Source organism: Peromyscus leucopus, chromosome X (genome assembly GCF_004664715.2).
Source record: "Peromyscus leucopus breed LL Stock chromosome X, UCI_PerLeu_2.1, whole genome shotgun sequence".
NCBI classification, from domain to species: domain Eukaryota; kingdom Metazoa; phylum Chordata; class Mammalia; order Rodentia; family Cricetidae; genus Peromyscus; species Peromyscus leucopus.
Genome location: NC_051083.1, coordinates 34,588,302 through 34,607,574, shown reverse-complemented (window position 1 = coordinate 34,607,574; position 19,273 = coordinate 34,588,302). Strand labels below are relative to the sequence as shown.

The 19,273-nt window shown below is 42.3% G+C and overlaps 1 protein-coding gene across 6 annotated transcripts in view; it reads left to right on the top strand.

The window, feature by feature from the left end:
• The first annotated feature begins 350 nt into the window (after positions 1 to 350).
• Map7d2 (MAP7 domain containing 2) overlaps positions 351 to 19,273 on the top strand; it is a 124,140-nt gene continuing 105,217 nt past the window's right edge. For all 6 annotated transcript variants that reach the window (XM_028873237.1, XM_028873236.1, XM_028873232.1 and 3 more), the window contains exon 1: positions 351 to 661. In XM_028873237.1, the coding sequence (XP_028729070.1) occupies positions 526 to 661 (136 nt within the window). In that variant the 5' untranslated portion in view covers positions 351 to 525. The remainder of the gene's footprint in view (positions 662 to 19,273) is intronic.

The following is a 19,273-nucleotide window of genomic DNA, read 5'->3' as shown; positions in this document are numbered from 1 at the left end:
CTGAGTGTGCTCACTGCATATGCAAGATGCATGAGAACTCTAAGAAGAAATGTGCTGGGTCTGGTGTGTGTGTGTGTGTGTGTGTGTGTGTGTGTGTGTGTGTGTGTGTGTGTGCACGCGCACGCACACGCACAACCATATATGCTAAGCAGTAAGGACTTGTGCTCACACAATTTGTGTGAACATTATAGTGAATACTGCACGTGCACGTCCCACACACTTCGCGTGAGACCTGTGGCGCATTTCACACCAGCAGGAGAGGGGCTCGGTGGCTGAGAACCCATGAGCGCATTGCACGTGTAATCCCTTTGCGCACGCGCGACCGCGGGAGGAGGCGTGACGCACATGCGGGTGCGCGAGGGTCCGGCGCAGCAGCGAGCCCAGGCAGGGTGAGGACAGCGCGCAAGGTGGGAGGACGCGTGCGCATGCGGACCCGCGCCGAGGAGCTGGTGCGGCGCGGCGGGACGGACAGTGCGCCTGTGCAGCCCGTGCAGCCCGTGCAGCTCCTGCAGCCCGCACCTCCCGATGGAGCGCAGCAGCGGCGAGGGAGCCGAAGCCCCCTCGGAACGGGTTGTCAAGGGCTCGGCGCTGCTGCCCGTGAAGTCCGTGGAAGCGAGCGCAGGACGATCAGCACAGTCGCAGTCCACCCTTCGGCCCGCAGGTAAGGCCCTGGGAGCGCCCGGGCAGGCCGGCCTGAGGAACCCCCCGGGGGCGGGGCGGGCGACGGCGAGGCTCTCGCCTGGACGCCCTTTCTCAGGCCTAGGTCAACCTGACCCGGGGGGTGGGCGGGGGCTCAGGCCGCGTCCCTCCTCGGCAGGTGGCGAGGATCCCTCGGGCTTGGCGTGGGTGAGTGGGTGAGCTCGGGATGGGGGGGTGGAGAGCAAGGAGCAGGTGTCTTTTCCCACAGTTGTCCCTAAGGTAGGGTTCGGGGCCGGAGGGGGCTTCTGGGATGCCAACCCTGTGGGCGCGGGCCTCCCCCCAGCTGAGGTGTTCGCAGAGGAGGGCTTGGCTGCCGCGCAGACGAGCGAGCTTGCCCGCTCCATCCTGACCAAAGCGCACTGGCCGGGGATCCACAGCCAGAGGTGGTCCAGCTTTGCGGTTTTTTTTTTTTTTTTTTTTTTTTTTGCCCTCAGGGTCAGGGAAACTGTCGTGTCGCACCGGGCCAGCGGCCGCAGAGACGACGCCCCCCCCCCCCCCCCGAAACCGCTGAGCTAGTGGCTTCGCTATTGGGGCGTCTGGACTGGCCGTGGCCCCTCATTACGTGGCAGCGGGGGGATGGAGTGTCCAAGCCCACGGGACTGCAGCTGAGAGCTGTAGCGGAGGGGGGAGGTGGTGAGGGGATGCGGATCTTCGTCCCGTCTGCCCGAGGGGGACGTCGTGAGGACGTTCTGAAGACCGCGATACGCAGGTCTCCCGTCTTCTAGTTCTCGCGCTAACCTTCCTTGTGCTTGCAGGTGGTGCGGAGGTATACGCAGCAAGGAAAAGGATCTCATTCTGATTTTCCTGGCGACATTTTTTTTTAAGTTAATAATGCCAGCTGATTTCCTTTTTATCTTTTATTGCAAAAAAAAAAAAATCCACACAAATCTTTGTAGGGTTTGGGAATTATCACAACGTGGAGATTAAACGTATTTCCTATGAGGTGGAGGGGAAAAAGGGAAGACATCAAATGAAGTCGCGTTTGGGGTGTTTTATTTGTTTCTTCATTTTGAGGCTGGATCTCACGATGTAGTTTACGTTGATCTGGACTTCAGTGATCCTCCAAGTCACCACACCCAGCCTGCAGATGTTCCCTTAGTCACTTGAAACATGCTTTTGGTTGGGATAGAGGGGAGTATCTTATTGGACCTTCTGGTGCATCATTCATAGAAGAGAAAGGAAGGGTAAAATTATTTCTAGTTTCTGTTATCGTGCTTTTTATTAAAAAATGAACAACTTAATAAAACATTATAGGATAGTGATAATAAGTACTTTTTTTTTTTTTTTTTGGTTTTTCGAGATAGGGTTTCTCTGTGTAGCTTTCGATCCTGTCCTGGATCTTGCTCTGTAGACCAGGCTGGCCTCAAACTCACAGAGATCCACCTGGTTTTGCCTCCCAAGTGCTGGGATCAAAGGCGCGCACCACCAGCGCCCTGCTAATAAGTTACCTTTTAAACAAACACTTACGTTTTCATTCTTTTTCTTGAGAAACTCAGGCCATATCTGATAGAACCCAGAACCCACGCACCAGAGCCCACACTCTCTGGCAAAGGGGACCTCGGACAATAAAACATTAGAAAGGAGATTTGTTTTGAGTTTACATTTTTATTTGGTGGGGAGTTGAAATAATAGGTGATTTAGATGTTTCTTGAGTAGAGAATGGGCTATATGGTGTCGGATGTCCAGTTTATCTGGGATTTTTACTTGAAGGAATTTAAGGGGACATCCCCCCCCATTGCTCTGTTACAGTGTAGACACTAGTTTATTTTGGAATTTCTATTTCTATCACACGTGATAGAGACACGTGTGAGCAATGCAGTATAACCCGTGTTGGGCATGAATTCGCGTTCCTGTTCCCCATCACCAACATTTCTGGTGAAAGGTTTGGTTTGGTTTGGTTTGGGTATATACATTGTGTGGATGTGGGGTGTGTGCTTGTGGAGTCCACAGGTCCAGTGTAGGTCTCATTCTTCAGGCACTTTCCATCTTGTTTTTTGAAACTGAGTCTCTGGCCTGGAACTCACGGTTTTGGCTAGGCTGGCTGGTCAGGGTGCCCTAAGGAGCCACCTTTTCCTGCCTCCGCAGTGCTGGACTTAGCAGCACATTCCATCATCGTGGACCTGTTCTTCATGGGTTTGGGCTTGAGTTTACATCCTAATGTTTGCATGACAGGTACTTCACTGATTCAACTTTCTTCCCAGTCCCATTTTGAATGTTTTAACGTCTGTTTTTTAGTTAGGGTACCAAGTAACAGGTTCCATTCTGACGTTTTCCTATATGTATGTCATTGTAGTTTGCTCATGTTCTCCATGACTCTCCCTTGTCCCCCTTCCACCTCACTGGTCACCTTCTTTTTCACCCAAGTATCCCCACTCTGTTTTCATGTCTTTGACATAGATATTTTTGAATCTAGGTTCCACATATGAGTGAAAACTTGATGCTCTTCTTCTCCCTAAGGAGGGATTCGTCCATTTCTGTTTCTCCTTTCCCCATTCCCTTCCCTTTCATTTTTTCTTTCTATATAGCCCAAATTGTCCTTCAACTCACTATGTAGCCTAGGCTGGCCTCAAATTGGCGGCGATAACTACTGCTTCAGTCCCCACAGATTTGGGATTACAGGGAGGGCACCACACAGAGCTTTGACGGGGGATTCTCAGTTATACTTACTGTAAAACCATTTAATGAATGCTACTGATACTAAAACTGGTTTTAAGGTGGAGAATATAGCTCAGTGGATGGAGTACTTTCCTGGAATTCTTAATTACTGAAAAAGCGAATTTTTAGTTGCTATGCTATTCACAATAGCTAGGATATGGAACCAGGTTAGAGGTTCACTGACAGATTAATGGAGCTAGATGTGCTGCATACCTCTAATCCTAACCCTTAGGAGCTAGAAGCAAGAGGTCGGTAGTTCAAGGACAGTCTTGCCAGGTGATGGTGGCAGCAGCAGCAACAATACATGCCTTTGATCCTAGCACTTGGGAGGTAGAGGCATGTGGATCTCTGAGTTCGAGACCAGCCTGGTCTAAGAAGTGAGTTTCAGGATAGCCAGAGCTACACAGAGAAACCCTGTCTTGAACAAACAAACAAACAAGCAAAGAAAAACAAAAAAAGAGATCCTGTCTTAAAAAATGAACAAAATAAGAAGATAAACCCTAGGTTAATAAAGAAAATGTCGTGTATATACACAGTGGCATTTTATTCAGCTGTAAAGAAAAAATGAAATAGATATATTTTCAGAAAAATGGGTAGGGCCAAAAACATTAAATTAAGTGAAGTTACCTAAACTCAGAAAGACAAGTACCACATTTTTTTCAGATTCTGACCTTACATTTAAATTTTTTACGTATGTGTATATGTGACTATGGGTAGAGGTCATGAACCTAGGAAAGGGGACCATGAAATGGGAAACAAGCTTAGAAAGAGAGCGAACAACGAAGAGTAATCTGTGTGACATGAAAGCAGAAGGGGACCTAATGAAGGGAGGGGAGGAAGGGAGGGGTAACAAAGACAGTGTAGGAACTGGGGAGATGGTCCCGAGGACAAGTTCACCTGGCGTGTAGACAGTTGCCTTTAACTCCATCTCCAGGAGATCTGACAGCCTCTTCTGACCTCACTTGTTCACAAACCCCTACATATGCACATGATTAAAAAATGCAAATAAAATATTTTTAGCCGACCCCCCCCCCAAACTGTATGAAAATGCTATAATGAAACCCATTGCTTTATATACTAATTAGGAAAATAAAAATAAAGATACCAAAAAGCTATGTTTATTCATTTACAATGAAAAGTAATAGATATGTGAATTAAATAACTTTAAGTGTGTCAGGGTTGGTGTGCTAAAATTAGAATGTTCAGTGTATGCTGCAGTTACGGTGATATAAACCTTTGTACTTTTGAGGCTAATGATGAGTCCATGTATTTAATCCTTACACCAGGTTTTTTTTTTTTTTCTGAGGCACCATCTCATGGTCTCATGCTGCCCTGGCTGGCCTCATACTCTCTATGTAGGGGAGAGTGACTTTCAACTTCTTAACCTCCTGCCTCCACGTGCCAAATTATGTGATTATAGACATATGCCACCACACCTGGTTCATGCAGTACTGGGGATCAAATACAGAGCTTCAGGCATGCAAGGCAAGCATTCTACCACATCTCAGCTCCTCAGAAACATCTTGATTATTTTTTTTTGGTGGTGGTGATTAGGATCAAATCTAGAACCTTATGCATGTTATGCCTGTGTTCTACACAGTTTTAAATTCCCAACCCCAGAAAAATCTTAATTTTTTTTTTGGTTTTTCAAGACAAATTTTCTCTATGTAGCCCTGACTTGTCCTAGAAATCACTCTGTAGACCAGGCTGGCCTTGAACTCATAGAGATCCACCTGCCTCTACCTCCCGAGTGCTGGGATTAAAGGCACGCACCACCATTGCCCGGCTAAATCTTAATTCTTGAATTATATTTTAAATCCATTATGGGTTTGAGGATATTGTTCAGTTGTAGAGGGGTTGCCTAGCATGCAGAAACCTTAAGTTCACTATCCAGAACTTCAAATAATAATAATGATGATTATAATTCATCCTAGCTGCTACTCATTCTTGGGCATTCAAGGACTTTTTATGTGGGACCCATTCCTAAGGAGACATAATTTGTATTTTTAGAGACCAACTACTGTTCCTGAGCATTCATTGAGTCCTGTGGGGACTGCAAAGGCAGAGCAGTTTGAGATAATTTGAACTGAGACTGTATAATGTCACATTGGCATATTTGGGGGATGTGAATAGTTGAGTGATTTTCCTGAAGGTGTTGTAGGATATGGCAAGGGAGTACCCTCTGGTTGTTCCCCAAGCAACAGGTTTTTCAATCTTTGAAATCCTGTGCTTGTTTTGCTTACCCACCAGTGATGCCTTCTTTTAATCATTTGACTTGTGAGAATGAAATTGCTCAGTATGCTGTTCTTAATGCGTGCGATGTATACTTAGCATAGTGCCTGTTCTTTCAGTCTGCTTAAATACCTTTAATGAGCACATAAATCACCAGCTGCTGTCCACTGTCATGTTAGGCCACATCGTTGTCACATATGTCCTGTGTTCCTTTCAGTCTAAAATGACTCCTCTTTTCACTTCAGGTACTCATTTCCTTTAGGTTCTTTCACCCAGAATTAATGAACTTCATTCTTTTTAGAGACCGGGTTTCTCTGTGTAGCCTTGGCTGTCTTGGAACTCACTCTGTAGATCAGGCTGGCCTTGAACTCACAGAGATATGCTTGCCTCTGCCTCCCAGGTGCTGGGATTAAGGCCCCGTGTATCACCACCGCCCTGCCTGAACTTCATTCTCAAAGATTTGTGTGTGCTCAAATGAAAATGTGTGCATAGGTGGATGCACCTGTATATCTGTCCAGATGTTAGGAGAAAGCATTGGGTATCATTTTTTGTCTGCTTGCTCCTTTGAGGCAGGGTGTTCCCCTGAACCTTGGTCTTGTGTGTTTTTTTTTTTTTCAGCAAGAGTGGAAGTCAGCAAGCCCCAATAACCCTCCTGTCATTGACCCCTCAGAACTGGGATTATAGGTGCACATGGGATACTCCTGGATTATTGTGTGGGTGTTGGCATCCAAATTATGGTCCTTATGTCACTTAGCCATAAGTACTCTTAAAGACTGAACATCTCTCCAGATTCTGCCAGTGTCAGAGTGACTTTCCCATTCTCTAAGTCAGTATTGACTCAGTGTTCACTGTTATCAACAAACCTGAGTAGACTGAGCTCCACACCATCTTGGGGTATTTGATAGATCTCTCTCTCCTTATTTGTCACCTCATATAAACTATGTGACATTGCTGAACTTTGGTTTTCTCACTTTTTTTTCATTTGGCAGTAAGGGATAGGTAGGGTCTTACATTGTAAGGCCAGTCTGGCCTGGAACTTCAAGCATTCTCCTGCCTCAGCTTTCTAAGTGCTAAGATTATAGACTTTTCTTAGCTTTTTTGTTGTTTGCTTTTGTTTTCTGACAATCTCTCTCTTGTGTAGCCCAGGCTAGCCTTTAACTCACTCCATTAGCTAAAGCTGAGCTTGAATTCCTGATCTTCCTGTCTTAGCTTCCCAAGTGCTAGGATTACAGGCATGTGACACCATGCCTGGTTCTCTTTTTGTTGTTTGTTTTTGAGACTAGGTTTCATCCTGTAGTCCAAATTGGCCTTGAACTTGTGGCAGTCATCCTGTCTTAGTCTTGTGAGCACTATGATTACAGGTATATGCCATCAGAGTTTTACCTATATGCAAATCTGTACACCACGTGCATTCTGGTACCTGTGGTGGCCAGTAGAGGGAGTTGGATACCCTGGAACTAGAGTTACAGACAGTTGTGAGCTGCCATTATGTGCGGATTGGGACTTGAACCCTAGTCTTATGGGAGCCATGAAGTCTTATGGCTTATGAAGAGCCATCTCTCCAGCCATAGTTATTTCACCTTTGAAATAGACCTATGAGAGGCAAAGCACTGCCTTCAGGATGATGCAGTTAATATCTGTCTAGAAAATCCTTGAGGTGATTAGCCATTTTTCATTTTGTACATCTTTCTACTAGGTCATTAGCTTAAGAACAAGACTTGGGTCCAAGTTATAGGTGGCTGTATCAGTGCCACCTAGTGCAGAAGGTGGCTGGATGATTAACCTAACCTTCTTTGAGGAGTGTGTGCACAGCAGATCTGTAACTAACATTTAACAGTTGTATTAAATATAAATGAGCTACATTAGGGTGAGTGCTCAGTGAGTATTTGTTGGATTATAGAAATGGGTTGCTAGAGAAGTTTGAAATAATGGAACTACAAGTCATGTGGCCTGAAGTCTGTTGTGTTTTTCCTGTATTCTCCAGGTAATTATTGTCTAACTGAATTAAACTATTTGCCCATTCTTTGAAAACCAAAACTCATGAAACCAAGTACTCAGAAATAAAAGGGTTTATTGATCCATTACTGATGGTAACGAGACAAAAATGAGTGTCTTTGGGGCAAGTTCTCTTAAGCTATAAGCAGCAAGACTTGTGGGCAGTTGGGAAAATGTCTGACAGATCTAAAAAGCAGAGTGGAGCAGCAGAGATGGCTCAACAGTTAAGAGTACATGTTGCTCTTACAGAGGACTGGAATTCAGTTCCCAGAACCATGTCAGTGGTTCACAACCACCTATAACTTTAGCTCCAAGGGATCCAATACCCTCTTCTAATCTCTGAGGTACACATACAAAAAAAAAAAAAGAAGAGGAGGAGGAGGAAGAGGAGGAGAAAGGTACTTGGCAAAGAAAATTTGGGAAAGGTGGAAGTCACTCTAGTTGAATCTATATTGACTGTTGCCAAGAAAATTGCTGCCTCATTTTGGCTGAGACTATAAGCAAGACTGCTGTGACTAAATTTGAGCTAATGTGTTAACATGCATTTAATAATGTAAATCGCTTTTCAGACAGGCTCAGACTTGCTGTTTAGCTGAGGCTGGCCCCCACCTCTGATTCTCTAACTTTCTCAAGTGCTGGGATTATGTGTATGTGCTGTCATGCCTGGCTATATATAAGATTTTTTTTTTTTAAAAAAAAACCACCCCATCTTTCCTCCTTATATTCATTGTCTCTTTTGTAACTACATTTAGGATATCTCAGAACTTTACAAACATTTTTTGGCAGGGAGAGAATGGCTTATAGGTAAGATAGGACTTCTTGATGTCTTCATATCTGCATGTCTTCCATCTCCATCCATGGAGTAGGAGACTATGGGCATACAAACTGGAAGTTCAGCAACTTTCCTAGGGAGGCTAATACGGTGGGTTTGGGTAGTAAAGGCTGAAAGGTCCATCCAAATCAGTTAATCATCTCGTTTCTTTTTTAAGAGCTTCTAGATTTTTTATTTTTTATTTTTGGTTTTTTTAAGACAGAGTTTCTCTGTGTTGCTTTGCACCTTTCCTGGAACTCACTATGTAGCCCAGGCTGGCCTCGAACTCATAGAGATCCGCCTGCCTCTGCCTCCCGAGTGCTGGGATTAAAGGTGTATGCCACCACCACCCCCAGCCGAGCTTCTAGATTTTTAAAAAAATACATTATTTTCAATTATGTGTCTCTATGTGTAGACATATGCATGTTAGTTCTAGTGCCCATGGAAGGCAGAGACATCAGATCTCCCTGAATTTGGAGATATAGTGGTTTCAAGCTGCCTGATATGGATACTAGGAATAGAACTCAGGTCCTCTACAAGAGCAATATGCTCTCTTAAACCTCTGAGCCATCTCCAGCCCCTGTTCATTCTTTTTCAAATTGTATTTATTTATCAGTTTATGTTTATAATGTCCAGCATTGACTCCATGGCCTCGTCCATGCTAGGCAAGCACTACACTGAGCTATACTTCCAGGCCTCAAAGTTGCTTAAAACTCAAGGCACACACTTTTATTTTCCTAGCACTCAAGAGGTAGGGGCAGGTGGATCTCTGTGAGTTCCAGGCCAATCAAGACGTTGTCTCAAAAAAAAAAAAAGTTACTTCAGAATATTTTTGTTTGTTCATTTGTTTGTTTTCGAGATAGGGTTTCTCTGTGTAGCCCTGGCTGTCCTGGAACTCAAAATGTAGACCAGGCTGGCCTCAAACTCACAGACATCCATGAGTTGAGGCATCAGGCTTGTGCAGCAAACACAAACCATTGAGCCACCTCACCAGCCCCAGAATTTGGTAGTTTTTATTTTCTTGCCCCGATTCCACAGATAGATGATCTAACATGCTCCTTAAAAAACAAAAAACAGGGCTGGAGAGATGGCTCAGCGGTTAAGAGCACTGACTGTTCTTCCAGAGGTCCTGAGTTCAATTCCTAGCAACCACATGGTGGCTCACAACCATCTCTAATGAGATCTGGTGCCCTCTTCTGACCTGTAGTCATACATACTGTATACAAAATAAATAAATAAATCTTAAAAAAAACAAAAAACAAACAAAAATATCCGTGTTTCCCACATCAATACAGAACTTAAAATCTAGTTCAATACTATATAGGCACATCTTAAAAGGAGTCTTTCTTCTTGTTTTTTGTTTTGTTTTTTTAGACACTGTGTCTTATGTAGCCCAGGCTAGCCTTGAACTGACTGTGTAGCTGAGGATGACTCTGAACTCCTCAACCTCCACAACACATCCCCTTAAGTGTTGAAATTATAGGTGTGCACCACCATTGCTGGTTTTTTACAAAATTTTATGAGCCTTTTCATTAGTACAGAGATGTTTTCCCCAATGGTGATAAGGATTTCAGTTTTTAGAACTTTAGCAAAAATATTAAAATGCTTAGAGTGAGAAAAATCCAATTTAATAGAATGTTCTGGTTTTCTAGGAATTAACCCTTACTCTATCCCTACGAGCTTTTATTGTTGAAGATCCTTAAAGACAACCTTAATTGGCTTTTTAGCCTTAGAAAGCTGAATTCAGTGTCACTGAGGATTGACGCTCCTGCTGTGCTGTGTGGGTCATCACTGAACTAGGATCACAGAAAGTTCTCTGATACTAGTGTATCTTGAATTGACTTTAGTAAATATCTTAGGGTTTCTGTTGCTGCGACAAAATATCATGTTGGGGAGGAAAGGGTTTATTTATTTATTTATTTATTTATTTTGCTTTCTTTCTAATTTCCAATCTATTTTAAACCAGTTTCTTAGTAGAACATAGTAAAGAGGTACTAGGAAAAAAAGGAATAAAAAAAACCACACTCCATAGTGTAAATATTAAATGCAACTATATCCATGGATATGAAATACTGTCAGAATGCTGTAAATGTTTTGGAATGTATGTTTTCTTTCTTTCTTTTTTTTGGATTTTTCTTTTGTTTGTTTGTTTGATTTTTTTTCGAGACAGGTTTTCTCTATGTTTCCCTCGCTGTCCTAGAACTTGCTCTGTAGACCAGGCTGGTCTCAAACTCAGAAATCCATATGCCTCTGCCCCCCAAGTGCTGGCATTACAAGGTAAGTGCCACCACCACCTGCTGTGTGCTTTCAAGTTATATTTTTATTGTGGACTCATAATGAATGGTAAGTAGGGAGACTGGCATTGTGAGAGGCCATATACCAAACTTCGTGCCAGCATTTCATAAAAGGTAAGGTATATAATAGAGTTTTAGACTCCATGCAGACATGCTTATCTTTTCAATTTTGGGTTAATAGTTCTATGGCTTCTTTAGCTGTATTTTAAAAGTAAAAGTAGTATATCAGACTTATCATTTTGTGAATATTGTCAGAATGAATTAAAAGTGAAAACAAAAGTCAAAGAAAATACTAAATAACAGTGTAGGTCAGTGCCAGAAAATGCAAGTAAAGTACAGCCACATATGTAATCCTAAATTTTCTAGTAGCTATGTTAGAGAAAAAAAGGGATACACACACACACACACACACACACACACACACACACACACACACACATATACATATACATACACACACACTAATTTAGCCAACTATATGTAAAATGTGGGTTCAGCATATAAAATTATTGAGAGAGTTTATCAAGTGAGATTGTATTTTATGCTTCTGGCACATCTTCATTTGAACTGATCAGGCTTTGAGTGATCACTAGCCAACTATAGCTATTGATTACTGTCTTGGGCATCACTATTAGACATCTTAGTCATAGCAAGTTAAGTGGTCTAAATTGAGCCTTCTGGGTTCTAAGTATACCATTCTATTGAGTATGATTACTGTGTTGCTGAGTATTGTTGGAGCTTGCAATAGTCCCTGTTATTTATGGAAGCCACCATACAGTTCTGACAAGCTTATTAAGACAGATGCTTCAAAGTCAGGAACTACACACTTGCCTGATCCTTTTCGGGGTTCTGCTGTTCTTGTTCTGTGATCTAATGGGAGAGTGTTGGCATTAGGCTTAGAGGGTCTTACTAGAAAATGCCAGTTATCCGGCATTTGCTTCAGGGCCTGCAGGACAAGTCTCTGCCTGACCAAGCTGTCCCTGGAATAGTTGGTTGGTCTTTACCTTTAGACCTAAGACTTGAGTGCTGGTTTAATTAACAAGTATGGTATGCCAGTTTCAATGGTAGATATATTAGATTAACTTCTCAGCTCTGTTATTCTGTCTCTACCCTTTTTTCCCAGCATCCACTTCCCAATTTTACTGTTGCATTTTATAATCAGCAACTTTAATCCCTTCTGAGATTGGCTATATAGGAATACCTGAAATTAATAAATACAGAACAGGAAATTCCCTTGTAGCAAGAGTCTTTCTCCAGGTACCCAAAGTCCTTTATTGAGCAGTACTTTATCCCTACTTCAAAACAGTATCTTAATATGTGCCATTAACTTGAAATAGCCATCAGAATTTTAAACTAGGTAAAATAGAATACTCCTGCTGTGCTTATTTTAAAAACAATTTGAACCCCAATGGGATTCCTGTATGTTCTCTTCCTTCAGCACCTAGGTATGAGTTTTCAGTATCCTACTGACTGGAAAGGGAAACAGCATTGTGTATAGGGGTAGTAGCTCCCTAAGTGTTTTTTTCCTGGGGTTTGTTTTGTTTTTACCTCGTTAATTGTATGTGTTCTGTTTGCTTGAGTACCAGTCGGGGTGACAATTGGTAGTGAAATATTATGACTGATTTCAGAGGAAGTATTCTTTGCATTTGGATAATTTTCCACCATTGGAGTCATATGCTGTGAACAAAATTTAGTGGTGTTCATTTCATTAGCTAGATAACCAACATCATTTAACAGTTTTAATTATGACTTCAGAAGGAAAGCAATTTCTTTAAAAAGCTAATTCTAATTGTAGTTTTAGTCTGCAAAATATGTTCTTGCTCTTTCTTACCCTCCTTATCCACTTAAATTTCCACTTCACTTGATTTTATTTTCATTAGCCACAAGTTTTTTCTAAAGAGCAATTGCTACTTGTTAATGGTCCATTGATTTCTGCATATTCCTACATAGTCTTCTGCTATGAGATTAGCCCTTTTTATAGAACAAAGTGAAAGAAGTGGACTCCTTCACACTAATTTCTTAGTTGTCTTTTAGTTTCTTGCAGTTTAACTTGAGGGGGCTGAATGCCTTTCTGCTGAGGAGTAGTAAATGCCCTTTGTGGTACCTAATTTTATCTTGACTACTAAAAGTTAAAGAATTCTTTCCTTTTTGTTAGGTTAAAAAATGATTTCAGAGTGAGTACTCGCCCTCTTACCTGCCCAGCAGGTTAGACCTACAAGGTACAGTGCCTTCCAGTAGAATTATATGTGAAGATGAAAATGTTCTAGATCTGGTTCTAGATATGGTAGTTACCAACCTCATGTGACTATTGAGAACTGAGGAACTGAATTTGGGCTTGCATGTAATTAAGAAACACATTTCTGTGACTCTGCTATAATGGCTTTCATATTGGACTGTGCCATAACTGAATGTTGATTCACTTTGCCTGATTAGGATCAGGCATGAAGAATGCATTCCAGATCTCAAACAAGTTGCCCTCAGACCCATGCAGGTTTGTCCAAACAAGTTGCCCTCAGACCCATGCAGGTTTGTCCTGTACAAGCTCTCATTTTTGTTAATTGTCATTGAACCATTCTCAGGAATATAACTTATAGCTTCTCTTGTTCATAATCAGGTCTGTAAAGTGATGACAATGATAAAAGTAGTAAGTTAAACTTATTTTTGTCTCCTGATGGCTCTGGGATAGCAGTAGTCAGCCCCTCTCTAGACTTGTCTCGGCTTATCGAGTTAGCATCTCTGCAGAGTAAAGACAAAAGCTAAGGTCTTGAAACAACTTGGCAGAGAAAACAATATACTCAGAAGGTATTTCAAAAAGCCATTAGGATTTGGGTGAACTGTGGGAGAACTTCTCCAAGAAAAGGCTGGCAAGGATAGCTGGTGGGAACCTGGATCATGAGTATAGGTCAGTGAATCCATGGCTGGACATGAGGTTGGTAAGGGCATTTGGGGCATCAGCTGTCACAGCTTCACTAGTTGTGTTTCCTGTTCTATAGGATGTTTACGGTAATATATGTGAGTCTCAGCTCTTGTTCCACATTGCTTCCCATAAACTGGCCTCAGGCATTGGCCCATATAACTGTTTCTCACCTGACAGTACTTCAGACAGCCTTACTGGTGCTTTCCAGCTCTGTGATCCTTCATGACCAGCCCAGTAGAAAGAGGGAAAGATGTATCTGATTTTCATTTTTGTTCATGGGCTTACTAGCCATATAGGTTTGGAGGTCCTCCTCTCCCATAATAGTCAAGCACATAGAAGTTCTGCTCCCTCATCCTTTATGACCCCCATGTCTGTGGCCAGTGCCTTTGGTTAGACTTGTCATCTAGGACCAGATGAGTATTAAAAGAGCATTATGGGTCCCTGTCTCCAGATAACCTTCCTTAACATGAATCTATCATGTTACCTTCTGACTTTAACCTCCTTTGATGTCAGCCGAGCATTTCCTAGAGAGTACAGTCTAAACCGCTTGTGACAGTTTCCAGGCTTGTTGAGATAGAGCTGCACTCACCCTGTAGCCTCTTTGACTGGTGGCCACAGGCCCTTAGTATCAGTACACTTTAAACCCATTTACACATTCCTGACAATTGCATGCTTTGTCTAGAATTAGCTTCTTCTCGGTATCTGTTTTCTTTATTCTTTTCTATCCTGTCCATGTTTCAGTATTTGACTTGCACTTTACCTCCTCCCTAAAACTTTCTATGACCACACATATTTCTAGTGGTTTTCTTTTTTCTTTCTTTTCTCCCATTTTCCATTATAGTTGGTTACTCTAATACAGTTAAATAATATGCAAACAAAATTGGGATTAGCACTTGGAAATTGAGCTCTACAAATACTAAGTATATAGTCTAATGAATTTTTATGTATGCACTCATGTAACCAATGCGTAGATCGAGAAATTAAATATTTCCATTTTCCACAAGACTTCCTACTGCTTCTTTCTAACCAGAAACCCACAAAATTAACAGTTTTTTAGCATCTTTTTACTACAGATTGTTTTTTAAACTCTCTTAAAATAGGTTGATGTAGTATGTATTATTTTTCAAATCACTTTATTGTAAAGAACTTGAAAATAATACATCATGCAGCTAGATGAACATAGACACACAAATACTTTCTCAGAACCAAAGTCTACCATCTAAGTGAACATCTATACAGTTAGAATAATCACTCTGAAGCCATGGAACTTTGTTTTGGACTTTACATACTGACTGTGCATTACATTTTTGTTTGTTTTTTTCAAGACAGGGTTTCTTTGTGTAGTTTTGGTGCCTGTCCTGGATCTCATTCTGTAGACCAGGCTGGCCTCAAACTCACAGAGATCCGCCTGGCTCTGCCTTCCCAGTGCTGGGATTAAAGGTGTACGCCATCACCACCCGGCTCATCCTTATGGTTTTGACTAAAAATGGTATGGACATAATACTTGTATGCCTATATTGGTGCTCATGCAAATATATTTTATTGGTTATATACCCAGGAGAGGAATTGCTGGGTCATAAAATAGGCATATGTTCAATTTTAGCAGATATTGCCAACTATTTTAAAGAGTAGCTTGTATTAATTTTCTATTGCTATTACTACAGATAGTGATTTAAAGCAAAGTAAGTTTATTATTTTTTAATTCTATAGGTGGTCTGAAATCAAGGTGGTGGCAGAGCTTTTCTGAGGGCTTCAGAGAAGAAACTGTTTCCAGTATTCCTTGGTTCCTGAACCCTTCCTCCATTTTCCAGGCCAGCAGCATAGCATCTATAATTCTGTCTCCAATTTCTGATGCTTTGTCACATCAGGTCACTCCTGACTCCCAATTCTCCTGGCTCACTTTTGGTTGGTTACTTTGGGGCTTAGTTTAATCACATCTGCAAAACCCTGTGTGTGTGTGTGTGTGTGTGTGTGTGTGTGTGTGTGTGTGTGTGTGTGTGTTTCTGTGTCTGTGGTTAGATACATATGTACTTGTTAATGTATCCATGTGTACATTCAGTTTTTCATTCACATGTGTGTTCACATGTGTAGTTACAAACCAACAAAAATAAATAAATAAAAAGAACCTTCACATGTGGAGGTCAGAGGTTGATGGTGGCTGTATTGATCACTCTGTATCTTGATGTTTTGAAGCAGGTCTCTCAATGAACCTAAAGCTCATTGTCAGCAAAACTCTGAGCTTTAGGGGTCCCCCATTATTTCAGGTGTTACGGTTACAGGCACATGTCATGTCACTATACCCAGCTTTTTGTTGTTGTTTTGTTTTTTTAAGACAGGGTTTCTCCGTGTAGCTTTGGTGCCTGTCCTGGATCTTGCTTTGTAGACCAGGCTGGCCTTGAACTCACAGAAATCCACCTGGCTTTGCCTCCTGAGTGCTGGGATTAAAGGTGTGCATCATCACTGCCCAGCTGTTTTTAAACATGGGTTCTTGGGGCTGGAGAGATGGCTCAGAGGTTAAGAGCACCAACTGCTCTTCCAGAGGTCCTGAGTTCAATTTCCAGCAACCACATGGTGGCTCACAGCCATCTGTAATGAGATCTGGCGCCCTCTTCTGTATACATAATAAATAAATAAATCTTTTAAAAAAAAATAAACATGGGTTCTTGGGATCCCAACACAGGCCCTTATGTTTGTTCAGCAGGTGTTTTACTGACTGAGACATCTCTACAGCCTCCTGGGGAGCTCTTCTATCACATAAGGTAACAATCACAGGTTCTGAGGACTAGAATGTAGATACCAGGAAAGCAGCATTATTTTGCTAATACATGGCTGAACTGTTTTGTATTCCAGTCAGAGTTCTAATTTTTCACACCTTTGTTAGTTCAGTCTTTTTAATTGTAAGCATTCTGGTTGGGATAGGAGAGCACATCCATGGCTACCACCTTAAGTAGTTCATTTTGCCAGTGATAGCTTTACTGAAATTTATCTGTGTTGCCTTATGTCCCCCCCCCCCACACACACACACAGAGTTTCTCTGTGTAATAGCCCTGGCTGTCCTGGAACTCACTCTGTAGACCAGGCTGGCCTCGAACTCAGAGATTCACCTGCCTCTGCCTCCCAAGTGCTGGGATTAAAGGTGTGTGCCACCAGGCCAGGTCTGTGTTGCCTTATGAATATTTATGTACTTACATCTTTGCCAAACTGAGTGCTGCTTCATGAGGCAGGGTATATGTAGCTGATTTAATAAATGCCCCTTAGATTCTAAAAGCTCACTCAGAAAAGTTTTCAGCAGAGCAGGGAAACAGAGATGAAGATATAAGGGAAAACCCATGCTTACAGTCCTATCTGCCTCAGATCCTGATCTAAAGGAAGTGGGGTTTCTCCTGATAAAAATAGGACTAGATCAAAGAGACTTGCCTCTAGTTTCTGCATGCTTGTTGTCTTTCCCAAGATAGTTAATCCACAAGTGAGTAATGCCCCAGAAGGGCGTTAGTTGAAAATGACGTCACTATGTATGTAAAGGAGAGGAAAATGCAATTCCGGCAAGCTTCTGGGGAACATCCTGATTTTGGATCGTTTGCAGAGGCACAAGTTTTCCTTTTTCTAGGACTCCACTCCTGTAGAAACATACTTAGTCTCACTCACTGAGGAAAGATTTGAAGGTAAGTAGTATTTCCTAGATCTGCAGAAATATTATGTGTGCAGACTTAAAACCTGCCTTACAAACTTGAAGTTGAAATGTTGGAGGAAGTTGAAGCCAGAGTGGAAATGATTTCAGATGTCCCTGGACTTCAGGTAGTGGTGGGTGCAAATGTCCTGACATTAGAGAAACCTAGAGGTGGGATCAGTAGAAGAAAAAAGGCAAGCAGGATTGTGGTTTCCTTGGGGAGTATTCTGATGAGAGTAACTACTTTTTGTTATACTTCTCAGTCTATTTTGCTGGGTACACACCTGGTTTCCCAAGAGCTATAAGGTTTCAGCGCCTTAGTGTTATCTTGCCAAGCTGCAACAGTGTTACTTTGACCTCGTGTGTGTGTGTGTGTGTGTGTGTGTGTGTGTGTGTGTGTGTGTGTGTGTGTGTGTGTGTTGGAGAACTTCCTTATCCTTCACAGGATACTAATGTCTTCTACCAAAACCTGGGTCTTTGATATTTGGAACAAAAGGGAGTTGGTCTTTGGAGAAAAGTATTATGTCAGGGTAGGAATTACTGTGACAGGCCTGTGACAGACTTACAGGTTTCTGTTTAAAGATACACTAAGAGTGCCACCAGCTTTAGTGATTTGAATCGCATGTGTGATTCACAGACCAATATGAAGCCAGCCAGCTATGCCAGAATGACGGCAGGCTGTAGCCAGTTTTCTGGCGAGAAGGACTCAAACAGGCTCAACAGAGCTGTATCCATGTTTTTATGGATTCTTGTTGCATGAATCCTAAATGGTCTTAATAAAAACTGGGAGCCAGATATTGGGGTAAATGCTGAAATATCAGAAGAAACAAGCCATAGCTACTCCTTGCCTCGCCAACTCCTCCTCAGCTAAAAAGAGAAGATCCTGTCTCCATGAATCCTCAGACTGGATGCCCCCGAGTCCTCAGCTGAAAAGCTCTTAGTTCCTGTCTCCTCACGCCTTATGTGCCTTTCTCTGCCCAGCCATCTCACTTCCTATCTCAGCCTTCCTAGTGCTGGCATTAAAGGCATGTGTGTCCCAAATACTGGGGTTAAAGCTGTGTGCCACCACTGCCAGGCCATTTCTCTCCTAGACTGGATCAATCTCATGTAGCCCAGTGTGGCCTTAAACTCAGAGAGATCCAGACAGATCTCTGCCTCCTGAGTGCTAGGATTAAAGGTGTGTGCCACCACTGCCTGGCTTCTGTGTTTAACTCTGTGGCTGGCTCTGTCCTCTGATCTTCAGTCGTTTTATTAGAGTACAACATAATATCACCACAGAGTCTAAGTGACTTCTTAGATGTTTGTTCTTTGTGCTATATCTATATTATAGAGGTCAAGTAACTATATTTATGCTCAGAACTCTAGGATTTGGGACAACTCTCTCTCCTCCATATCATCTTGGACCAGAGAGGCTGTGTAACATGAATCTAAAATGGTCTTATTAACAAAAAACCCAGAAGCCAGATATTAGGGTAAATTCTGAAAGATCAGAGAGACAGAACAAGCCAAAGCCAACATCACCTTGCCAACTCCTCAGCTGATCTTGTTTCCTCAGACTGAAAACCTCTGAGTCCTCATCCAAATGGATCTCAGCTGAACTGCTTAAAAAACCTCTATTTCCTGGTCCTCAGGCCTTATATACCTTTCTGCTTCCTGCCATCACTTCCTGTGATTAAAGGCGTGAGTCCTTCCCAAGCAAAGATATCAGATCTCCAGTGCTGGGATTAAAGGCATGTGCCACCACAACTGGCTCTGTTCCCAGTGTGGCCTTGAATTTACAGAGATACAGAGGGATCTCTGCCTCCCGAGTGATAGGATTAAAGCCGTGTGTATCACTACTGTCTTGCCTTTATGACTAATCTAGTGGCTGTTCTGTTCTCTGATCCCCAGGAAAGTTTTATTAGGGTGCACAATATATCACCCACAAGGCTGAGACTGTTTCCCTCTGTGAACTCAGGTCTAGAAGGACTCCTGAAGGAATGTAGGATAAGTTGTCTTTTTAA